Source organism: Solanum stenotomum, chromosome 4 (genome assembly GCF_019186545.1).
Source record: "Solanum stenotomum isolate F172 chromosome 4, ASM1918654v1, whole genome shotgun sequence".
Classification (NCBI taxonomy): Eukaryota; Viridiplantae; Streptophyta; class Magnoliopsida; order Solanales; family Solanaceae; genus Solanum; species Solanum stenotomum.
This window is the reverse complement of record NC_064285.1, coordinates 38,653,426-38,665,615: the sequence shown is the minus strand read 5'-3', so window position 1 is coordinate 38,665,615 and position 12,190 is coordinate 38,653,426. Positions and strand designations below refer to the sequence as shown.

At 36.3% G+C, this 12,190-nt stretch overlaps 1 protein-coding gene across 1 annotated transcript; it reads right to left on the bottom strand.

Moving 5' to 3' along the window:
- Positions 1–1,771: 1,771 nt before the first annotated feature.
- Positions 1,772–11,535, bottom strand: LOC125861486 (uncharacterized). The gene is made up of 3 exons (XM_049541373.1): positions 11,232–11,535; positions 4,820–4,919; positions 1,772–2,207 (listed from the first exon to the last, which is right to left on the bottom strand). Exons 1-3 carry the CDS (start codon positions 11,533–11,535, stop codon positions 1,772–1,774), a joined length of 840 nt encoding a protein of 279 aa, XP_049397330.1.
- Positions 11,536–12,190: the final 655 nt, after the last annotated feature.

The window sequence follows — 12,190 nt, the reverse complement described above, 5'->3', positions numbered from 1 at the left end:
AGCTAGTTGTCCCTTCCGGAGTAGAGATGCCCGGGTCAGTTAAAGTCGAGAATCAGCAGCTACTATGGTGGGTTTTGGCGATCATGCAGCAACAAAATAATATGGAGAATCAGTGTGAGTAATAGTGGAAATGGATATACCTGAAGGTCCAAGGGTCGGAGTAGGCATATGTGTCTCTGCAGGTGATGATTCTGTGTTTACTAGCTTCATCGATGTAGCCTTTTTCCTTTCTGCCTTATCCTTAAGAAACTCAGCTTCAATCCTTCGGATATTAGTGGAGGCTATGGACATCACTTCTACATCTTTCTTGATATCCCGAGGCACCTGGGCTCGTTTGCACAATTCTGTGATCAAGACTAGATATGGAAGTGAGGTTCAGCTCTGTCTTGCACGCATGAGTATTTCTGAAGCAATGATTGTACCCAAGTTTATCTGAGTCTCTTCTATGACGCAACCCAGGCAGGCTGCCTTGGCAAGGCAAATAATCGACTCATTTTGGAATGGCATAATTGCGCTGCTAATAAAACTAAACCAGAACCTTGTGGCTATATTTAGTTCTTTCTTTTCAATTGAAACTCCTTTCGTCGCCCACTTTTGAGTTTCATCCGCAATTAGTGGGGTTAACCACTATTTGATCTCTTCCAGCTTCTTTGTTCGAAGCAGATACTGGCAGTGAACCCCAATATTTGTGGGCATGCCCAAGACTGTGTTGATTTCCTCATTATCACACTTTACTCTCCTGCCTCTGACAACCACATAGCTTACTTTTCTGAAGGCTGCTGCTAGTTGCTTTTGCTGGGGTATTAGTGCACTATATGCACTGTAGAACTCTCTTACCCAGTTTGGAATATAAGGGCCACGGGGTTTAGTGAAGATTTGGAACTTGTGGTATCTCAGATACTCCATTATCTCTAGGTATCTATCTATAACCCCGTCTATGTACAGACGCTTTTCTTCTAGAATTTTCCTCAACCCCTCAACCTTTTCTCGATTTGATTTAGGCTGAGGATGTTGTACGAGACATGCTAATAACAATGTCAGTGCTGGAACAGGAGGTGCAGTAATTGTAGGCTGGGGAGTCCTGGTCCTGGGTGAATCATTCCACCTCTTAACTCGCCGCTCAGCCCTGTCTGATAATTCAAAGGCCTTGTGTTTGCCCTTCCCTTTCTCGCAAGTTTTTGAAAGTTTAGCAACTTTGTTTCTGAATGTATCTTCATCCTTTCTCATTGTAATCCCTTTTGTTCTATTTTGGGGTGGCTTTCTTCTTCGTGCAAGATTTGCAAAAATTCTGAAAATACTAAGTAGGTGCAATTTTTGCGAGAATCGAGAGTGAGGGGTATGTAAAAAGGTTGAAAGTCAAGGCTCGTAGTTTCATAAATCCCATCTAGATCTAACCCATTTGGCGACTTTATTGGGATTTACATAGCTACTCGGCGATCCGCCGAGTGTTCATCTACCTCGCCGAGTTTTACAGGACCCTTAACCAAAGTGAGAATCCAAACAACGGTCTTTGTAGCAGTCGCCGACCTAATTGGCGTTTCACCAATTGGATTTGAGTAATTCATCTTGTACTTTTCACAAACTTTTCATGCTTCATTCCTACAAAATCAAAACACCTTTATTTCAAAAATAACAAATTTAAAGTAGTTAAGGGTTTTGGGTTGCCTCCCAAACAATGCCTTAGTTAACGTCGTGCCACGACGTAGGTGAGCACCTAACTTTCACTTTTGGAGTTGGCCAAAACATCATTTGGCCACCCCTTGTCTTGTGCCTAACGGACATCAGGCATTATGTGACCCAAGAGAGTTTTAATTAGTTGGATAGATCTAGAGTGAGAACTGCTCATCTGATTTAGCGCGTCTACATTTTCTCTAATCTTCTCAAGCACTCTATCTTGCTCATTTAGCTTTTGAAGGTTGGTTAATAACATATCTTCGATATGTTTATTTTCAATGTCCATTGATCTACCCTGCTCATTAGGTAGTCTGCATTGGCTCTTCTCTTTGGACATCACTTCCAGTTCCTCGATCTTTTGGGGCAAGTTGTTCATCTGACCTAGAAAAATGATTAAATGCTGGTCCTTCTCAGTATCCTTGTTGGTTTTAGCCACGAGGTCAAGGAATTTGGTTGCGGTCTCATAGGAGTATTTATCGCGACCGCCTGACATAAGTCGATCGATTAACTCTCTATTTCCGGGACTTAAACCCCTATAGAAGCATTCCAGTAGAACTAAATAAGGGATTTCATGAGTTTGGCATTGTATCAATAGTGTTTTAAACCTTAGCCACGACTAATGAAAAGGTTCTCCTCCTAGATGATTGATGTTCAGGATGTGATCTCTGAATCTCATCACTTCTACTGGGAGGCGCTCCATTGGTTCACCATCCCCATCATGTATACTCATTATCTTGTCTCAACACACAAACAAACCAGAAAAAACTAAAAATTAGGTAAGTAGACCACGACTAAGAAGAATAAAAAATCTACTAATCTTAAAATTCTCAAATAACACCACTCCCCGGCAGTGGCACCATTTTGATGCTTATCATGACCAACGATACTAACCTACGGTTCGAGTGTCTACGATCGTCGATAGTATAGTAACCCAACTAACGGTTGGGGTCGTGTCCCAAGGGAGTGGTTCTGAGAATTGATAGAAAAATACAATTTAGCTCAAGTTAGTCGTAGTTAAAGGCATTAACGATTAAAAATATAGTAAATTAAAGGGGGCGACACAAAAGTGTCAAATATCGATTAGGGGTTTTGTCACAAGTAGTAAAAACAACAAAAAATTAACAAGAAAATCAAGTATAGGAAAATGTTCTTGGGGTGTGACCGCAATACAAGTTGAGATAAACCGTTGGGTACATGATTTCAATAGGAAATTTGCAAGATAATAGTGACTAGGCTAAGCTTTAGGTGGAAATAAGTTCCCTCTCGGGAAACGTACCCCATTTCAAATGGGTTCCTCTCGGACACACATTTACCGCTTGAAGACCAACTTACGCCTTACCCCACTCACTCTCTCAAGCTGAATGTTAGGATATGGGACTAGGGCTCACCCTCTCAAGCTGAACATCATGTCGACCCACTCCTTTGGCCATCAGTCTAGTGGTCTCGGTTTCGCGACCTCCCTCTCGGGCAAGTCGAAAAACACATGGGTGGTTTTGTATTTGCAACTACAAACCCATTAAATAAAACCACAACCACTAGGTGAAATCACCATTAAAATACATCTACTCTATCAACAAGCAAGACTCAACAACAATATCAACACATATTTGCTAAATCGCACCCCAAGAATAGGGGGACTTAGCCATACATCAAGAAATAACAAAATACACGTTAAATGATACAAAATCAAATGGGTATAAGAAATTAAACCTTAATTTAAGCAAAGGAAGAAGAATAGAGAAGACCCACTTCCAACTAGGGGAAGATGAAATCCTTCTTTCTTCAAGTCTCCCACAAAACCCTCTCCATACTTGAGAGAAAAATATCTAAAAAGTACTATTCTATTCTAAGACAAGAACAATGGTTCGGAAATCTTATAAATTAATAAAAATTTTAGTATTTATAGCCATCATAAATTAGTGTTGGCGGATAGTTCGGTGAGGTTAGTAGAGTTCGCCGAATGACTCAGCGACTCACCCTTCTTCTGTCTCATCGCCGTTTAGTGCTTGCCTTCAACACCTTCACGTTCTAGACCGTTGGGTGGTATAGTACTGCTTCACGAAACTATTCGACGAAGCGCCAACTTCTCCTTTCATCGCCTTTTTGATCCTCTTCCTTCGGGGCTTCACATACCCGAACAAAGGGACGGAGTCTGTCCTTTGAGTGAATCGCCAAAGGTGCTTGGCGATGCTCAGGCTTCAGCTTCTTCATTCTTTCAGCATTTTTGTTTCTTTTTGCACCTAAGTGTCCATGCTTCCACTAAAACTTCAAATACCTGAAACTTAAGAGTTTTCATCAGATATTTAGACAAAATAAGCATTCGAGAACACTATTTCTTTCAAAATAAAGCCTTAAATGAGTCCAATTTGTGGACTCATCAATGACTTGACTCAAACGAGCTCAAAAATTAGCAAACTCAGCGGCGCTGGAAAAGGAGTCCAAGACCTTTCATTTGATATCTTACGGGTCTCCTAACTCATCCTATGCTAAAACTTATGGTCATTTGAAGTTGACCCAAAACATTAAAAGAATATAGGAATGACTAGAATGAACTTTCTTCTAAACCCGTAAGCATATTTGGATTTATGAAAACTGACCGAAATCAGATTTTTCTTAAGTTGATTGGGTAAGGAAAAGACCAAAATACCCTTCATATTTTTGGGTAACTTTCCTAAACTAGACAACTTGACTTCAAACGAGCATATCTCCTTCATACGAGCTCGATAATTAGAAAACTTGGTGGTGTTGGAAAGAGGATTTCAAGAACTTTCATTTGATAACTTATGAGTGACCTAACTTCATGTACCAAAAGTTATGATCGTTTGAAATTGACCCAAAACTCATACTTAGCATAACTTACCAAAATATCCAAATTTACTCTTTCCAAAAATATTTTCTTTCTAATTCTAGGTCTTACATCTAGTGACCTTAACACTGAAGAAATTTTAAATTCCTCGAAAAAATCCTACTTACAAAGAAGGATGGTTGGTGTCTTACCTCAAAAAATTTCTGGTGTGTTACAAATTGCTTACATGAAATTTTGAATTTGGATAAGTCATTGACCCTGGTCCTTTTATTACTAAATACATTTTTTATTTCTAGTCACTCCAAGAAAATAAAGTGGAAAGTTTTAAGAAGGTGTTACAGAACGAGAATTCTAAAGAATGTTGTGAAAGCAAAAAGGAAAATTAAAGGAGCATCAGGTCTCTTTCGAGGAGGAACGACTTGAAAAGCAATAGCAACAACTACAACACAAACAACAACAACAAAGTATCTACGAATTCAAGAAATTAACATTTGACAATTGAATAATATTCATTCTTTCAAACTATTTTGATGTGGAGATGGAGATGAAGGTGAATCATAAGATTTTAATTAATTTTATTCATGATACATAGCTAGTTATTCATGACATGTAATTAATTCATTTAAACATTTTACAATTGACCTATATACTATTAAGTATTTTATTTTCTTTTGACTCTACGTGATTTTTTAGGTGAGTTTGATCATACCTTATTGGAAGTACTAGAGTACAAAGTTTAAATTCATTTTTGACCTACTGACATTATTAATCATGATTTATATTTATTTACTTAATTCAGGAACTGTCATAATTTATCTTCAACTTTGGACTATTAATATTTAGGGAAATAATTTAGATTTTGTAGGCGAGAATTTTCTGTTGAGCTTGCTCATTGTATTCTACAATAAATGTTTAATTTTCAATCATTTTTAAGAAAACAAAGTGAATTTATAGGTGATAATAAAAAACGAGATATTTGAATAACATGATGGAAGTGAAACAACAAGGGACAAAGAAGACTCTGTCAAAGAGAAACTACCTGACCGACAAAAATAATAACAAGACATATGTGGTGCTTAAGGAATTTTACATATCACAATTGATACTTATGTTATTTACTAGTTTCTGGAGATGTGTGTTACACGTTTATCCCAAACAATAATGTATTCATTACATCTTTCACATAGTCCATTAATTTTAAAAGTTTAGAAATTGATATCATGGAACATAATATTTTTTTATTTTACAGAAATAATAAATTCTTAACAAACAAATATAATGAATCATCGAACTTCTCACATATAATCACGATTATATTTTTTTCAAGCGATTATGGTGTCACAAAATTTGAGAGAGGATAAAAATCAAAAACAAAAATACAATTAAATGTGATAATACACATATGAAGAAGAAATTAAATAAAAGTAGAAAATTTGAAATCAACAATTGAAAACTACTATTTCTTATGATTTATCTCATATTGTCCAATATTTTTATTTATAATTTGCTAGATCAACTCTTCCCTTAATTCAATATGAGAAAATGAAAAGATAAGAGTTATAAAATTTAAATTTTAGAAATGAAGGGTCTTGAAACTATGATATTTTCATTATCATCGTTCTTAATGTCTTTCTCATTTAACTGAGTTTAAAAGTTGATTCAACTTTTGACTTAACAACTTCCCACATTTAGTATTCATATATAATACATAAGTATGCCCTTTAACTTGGCTTCACCTAACATTTATGCCCTCAAATTATGAGTGTGCAAAAGTAGACACTTAAACTTGTATAAAATTGAATAAGTAGATACACACGTCCCACGTGACATAATACATGTAGGATGTCAAATAGGACACAAAATTGTTATGTAGGATGTCACATGGGACACAAAATTGTCATGTATGATGTCATTTAAGACAAATGTGTCTATTTGTTCAATTTTATATAAGCTTAAGGACCTTGTTATGCACAACCAAAGTTGAAGGGCATAACTGCAGTTGAAAGACACATTTATATATTATGTCTAGTATATAGTATAATATATATGATATTATTTTATGTTTAATTAATTGTATATTTTATTTATTGTAGGGGTAAAGTGATAGTCCAACTTTGCACTTTGAGCTTCTGAGTTTTATTAAATACTGGTTTCTAGGCTCGTGCGTTGCACGTGTGATCCATATTAATATTTATAGATCGGTTGGAACGATCAACATTTTCGAAAAAACATATCTGGAATGAGTAATATAATACAAAAATTATAAATAAATCTTTATAATATGACAAGAAATACCAATTATAAATTTTTAAATTTGGTTAGTAGTTAGCGAAATTTCAATAAAGTCACGACCCAAAAATAGATGTGATTCCACTTATCTACTCCCACTAAGACAAGTAAGCTTGACTGGACTGCCGTAGCAGGACCCAACCCACCACAGTGGCCCCGCCCTGGAAGAATAACTCCCGCCCTAGTGGTTTGCATCGAGACAGAGAGTCAAAATTAGAGTTTCAAACCCCCATTTCACAACACACCTTTTACTCATGACAATCAAAAACTACCCGTTCACACTAAGATCAGTTTCGGGAGTTCTACTCGCCCGAATTCGATTTTGTAATGATGTAATTCTCAAAAGGGAACTACAATAAAATGCGGAAATTGAAAGACAAGAAATTGAAGATAACTAGATAGACACACACAGAGGAAATCAAAAGCAGCCTATAGGCATTGAGATAGGCCTCCGTCTACTTTCTTGATTGGGCTTCTTAGATAATGCTTAGTATAGATTACATGTGATTGTGGATTGCATCCGGGTATTAGCCCTCATTTTTTTCACTCCAGACTTTCTTGAGTCCATAGCCTTGGGCTTATTGTGGGAGTTAGAATCCTTAGCTTATGGTTGTAGCTTCGCTTGTGGTGTGGATGATCTTACTTATCCTCGTTAGGATTGACACATTGTGGCCTTAGACTAGGTTAGAACTTAGATGCTTTAGGTTGTGATTTATACCCCTTGTACTTATGATTTGCCTGTGGTCTGGTGTTGGTGCTTGTGACCTTAGTGGCTAGAAGTAGCCGTAAGTTGGTCCTAGCTATGCTCGGCTAAGGACTGGAGTGGTATGATTGGGGCCTAATGTTGTCCTTTTAGTTGGTTCCCCTTTTTATTGATTTCTGACCTCTTCTTTGATCCATTTGCTTGTGGTTTAGTAGTAAACATTTTATATTCTTTTTTGTGCCCAAACGAACACGGAACTGTACGTGGTCATGCAAGTATCAAAGTAGCTCTTGATTGTACCCACATGGACTCAAGATTAGATTTATTCAATATTTCCAATACTTTCAATTTGAAACATGTATTATAAAGAATGGTGAAGTGGATTTTATATGCTGAATAATCTAATTATAAAATTAACTAATACGATTCAATTTCAAGAGGGTTCAAACAATAACTAGGGAAATTCCAGGGTTGCAGCTGACTAAAGAATTCATGCATTCTATCTTGTAAAATGGATATTAATTAACTATTGAATCAATAATTACATGATTAATTATATGATTATGGTCCCCCGGCCTCTAACCGCCTACGATAGTTGGCAGCCTAACAACATCGTTGAGCGGGGATAAGCTGAACCAATTACCAAGCATTACTATTTCGTCATGTCTATTAACCGAGCAAGGTTTCTAGGTATATCCCTATCCTAGATCAAAATCAACTCTAAATCTAGAGAAAATCACGCTCCCGCTTCTTTTTCCCCACATTCTATCCTCTTATTCCTCTCCCAAGTTCAACTTGGACAAGACATTTATTTTTGTGGTGATCAAGCACGAAATACTAAAACAAGAACAAAAGATTGATTCATATGATAATTAACTATAATCCATAAAACTCAATAAAACACAATCATCCAGTATCTACAGCCTTAGAACAAGGGAAATTTGCTACTTATATCACGATTCTTAATTTTTTAATGTTTAAATAATATAAAGAGATAAAATAAAATAAAGTTTAGGAATGTACCCTAAGAACAGATGCAAAAACACCCAAAGTAGTCATTCTCCAATACCCAGAAAAAGAATAAATAATAAAATAAAAATCGAAGTCTATTTATATTTAATTGAAACTAGCCAATCTTGCACCAAGGTCTGCGACGGGGAGAGCCTTCAAGAATCCAGTTGTATGCAAAATTTTCCTCTCCGCATACAGAGTCTTCTGCCTCCAACGTCAATCCTCCAACAAATACTAAATGTCCTATCCACGACGCAGAGAGGATACATAGTTGCCTTGTTCATCATTTTCATTTCACTTTCTTATTGGTCTTTTGCATGGATCCCCTCTTGCTTCCCGGTGCCCGTTTTAGCACTTATTTCTTCTTTTATCCTCAGCTGCACAACTAATCATATTGGTTAGTCCACATGAGTTAATAAGACTCGACAGTACTACAATTAGCAAATATAATCCCAAACTTGGCAAAATCATGGGTGTTATTTGGTTCCTAAGCATACAAATACGCCCAAGATCGCCACCCTAAACATAGAGCTTTGTTCTTCCTCGAACAACTTACCATACTAGTCCTAGACTCACAAATACCGACATTTGTGCATACACCAATTACTTTCAAGGATCTTTTATCAATTCAATACATGCGTGTTCTCATCTACACTTGGCCTTGGCAACTTTCAGACATCATATAACTTAAGTACTGATTCAACAACTTTTTGTAACCAAAGCGTAAAACTTCATGTTTGCCATCACATATCACCCATATTTCAAAAAACAAGTTCCCTTCATGCAAAGGAATAATCCACACACTCAAATCAATAGACTGAACATAAATTGAGGACTTTGGCATTAAAGAACACTCACACTCAAAAAGACAATTTCACATGTATCCACAGAGAACCATAGGCTTGCCCATTGTGTACATCTCCACTAATTTAGAGTGTTTTGAAAAGAATCAGGTAGGACTTTTTTAGCTTGTCATGTCGGCTAAGGGATGAGTAGTAAATTCATATAGTAGTGACTTATACTCCCCTAAGCATTGCATACATTTTAGACATAATCACCCTTATCATCATTTATCAACCTTCTCTCTATAATGCTATCACAAGTGACTCACATCATTTCGCGAATTGCCCCCCATTTCTTTATTCCATAAACCAATATTATTATTATTATTATTATTATTATTATTATTCTTATTATTATTTATATTATTATATATATAATTTTTTTAGGAGTACCATTCTTTCACTAAGGGCTTTTTCATTGCCTTGTGGCTATACAAAATCAGGTCATCGACCAGTAATACGACTTGTAGAAGACTCCCTCCCTATACCTAGAGGGTAAGCAACAGGCTACTTCGTTCCTCAACAAAAACAATTTTGATTTCCAGAAAGATCCCCACGCTGAGGGCTGAACCTCGCCAAATGATCTTATGGATCACTCAGTAAATGTTTGGAACAGAGAACTTACAATAATACAATGCCGTATTCTCGGAATATTGAGGAACAAAAAGAGATCTATTAAGAAAAAGATTTGAAAGTAAGTACCATCTCGTTAAGGACATGTTTTCTTGTTCATATGTCAAGGGCTGGTAAGGTTTTGCGCGTTGTATCGAATTAAACCACATGCTATACAGCGAAAACAACATCAAAGGGGTCGGATCACCCTGGGTTACTGAAAAGTTGTTCGACTTCTCGGTGAGCCTGTTCACTTTCATTTTTACTCATTTCAAAGAGTCTATGCGACATTTCTTAGGAAAGAAGGGTGAAACAACTTAGGGATTCAATAAACTGGTATTTGGTGAAAATGTCGCTACCAACAAAAGGCTATATGCTCAAAGGGCTACGAGTGATAGTATATGAAAAGGCTACACTTTCTAAACATATCCAAGGAGGCTTATTATCATAAGTGGGATATGGAAAGGATAGAGTCTGCAAACATCCTACATCTACCTTCACAAGTAGAAAGGTTGTTTCTTAATGAACCGATTCGAAGAACCTACAATTCAATAATGGTTTAGATTGTTGTTATTATTATTTTGTGAATTATCAATTCAATAACGATTTATTATTTTTCTTAACGAGTAATCATAACTTGATAATAATTATTAAATCATAATTTTATGCTTAATTGATACTAACACGCTCTTGTTTTAGACTTGAAGCATGTTTCTAAAATTCTAGACAAAGGATTTAGTATATCTATACAACCAAAGGATGTAGTGTAGTGGATAAAGTTGTTTCTCTCTTAACCAAAGATTTCAGATTCGAGCCTTGGGTATGAAAACCAAATGGAACCCTACGCGGCATGATTTTAACATAGTTGGACTTCAAGATGAATATCCTGATATCAAGTGAGAAACTAAGTATTATTTTTTTAGTATATCTATAGATAGATAAATGGAACCAATATCAGAGGGTGTTTTTAATTGTGAATAACATAGATCCTGCTAGTCAAAATTAATTCATTTGGTAAACTTAATATTTAACCTTCAGTGTTGCTTAATGAATAGACAAAAAGGAGCTAAATGTTATAAATAGACGAAAAAGGTTAGGAAGACTAAAACTGTAGCAATTTTACATAGAAGAAGGACTATTAGTGCTCCTTGTGAAAGGATGAGGATCATTTTGAGTCTTAAGGCAAAGACAAAGTACAATTTTGGTCCTTTTCTCTATGTTTGAATGCATAAATGTCATATGTACAAGTTTGTCTTCTTTTGATCCTCTAGTGCAATAACAATCTAATTATAACCTGAGTAGCCATCCAGAAAATAATAATACTCATGCCCTGCCAGTCTGTCTAACATTTGATCAGTGAAAGGCATAGGGTAATGGTCCTTTATGGTGGCCTCATTTAGCTTTCGATAATCCATGCAAATACGCCATCCAGTTACTGTCCTTTTGGGAATCAGTTCATTCTTATCATTTGTCACCACATTCATACCTCCCTTTTTGGGCAAACATTGTACATGACTCACCCATTTGCTATCTGATATGGGGTACACTATCCTTGCATCCATCCACTTGATTACTTCTTTCCTTACCACATCCTTCATGAGTTGATTAAATCTGCGCTGGTGTTGTGCACTCAGCTTGTGGCCTTCCTTCAAGTAGATCTTTGTCCATACACAATGTTGGATTTATCCCGTTAAGGTCAGACATCTGCCAGCCTAGAGCTGCCTTTTTTTTTAATATACTCAATTTTGTTTCAACCTGTAGTTCAGACAAATTCATAGGTAAGGTCTTATGTTCTCTCAAAAATGCATACATTATGTGAGATGGTAACGTTTTTAGTTAAAGTTTGTGTACTTCTTCAATCGGATGCTTGGGTGGAGGACCCAAAACGCTATTCAATGGCTCCTAATGATCTCTTTATATGCCCACACTCGAAACATCCATGAACTGCACCATTTTTTGTGCTTCAGCATCCCCATAAATATCATGCCTCACTAACAGACATTCTAGAGGGTCCTTGGATACGATGTAATGAGCATTTGTTGCAAGATCTATTACTATTATGGAAAATATCTCTTCATACACAACTGACAGTTTGAACGCTTCGTATACATCAAATACCTTCACTTTATCATGCACCTTCATGGTCATATGACCAGCTGCTACATCTATCATATCACGCCCAGTGGCTAAGAAAGTCTCCCATGAATGAACCAAACCTCAGAATCTGGCTCAACGTTTAGCACCACAAAATAC

Excerpts from the sequence above, each read along its gene's own strand:
- LOC125861486 (XM_049541373.1), bottom strand. The coding sequence starts at position 11,535 with ATGAAGGATGTGGTAAGGAAAGAAGTAATCAAGTGGATGGATGCAAGG. Across the intron at positions 4,920-11,231 it reads TTTTCTGGATGGCTACTCAG|TTGTTGCTATTGCTTTTCAA; the intron begins GTTATAATTAGA and ends TTTGTGTTGTAG. Across the intron at positions 2,208-4,819 it reads TTCTTTAGAATTCTCGTTCT|GGGTTTAAGTCCCGGAAATA; the intron begins GTAACACCTTCT and ends ATGCTTCTATAG.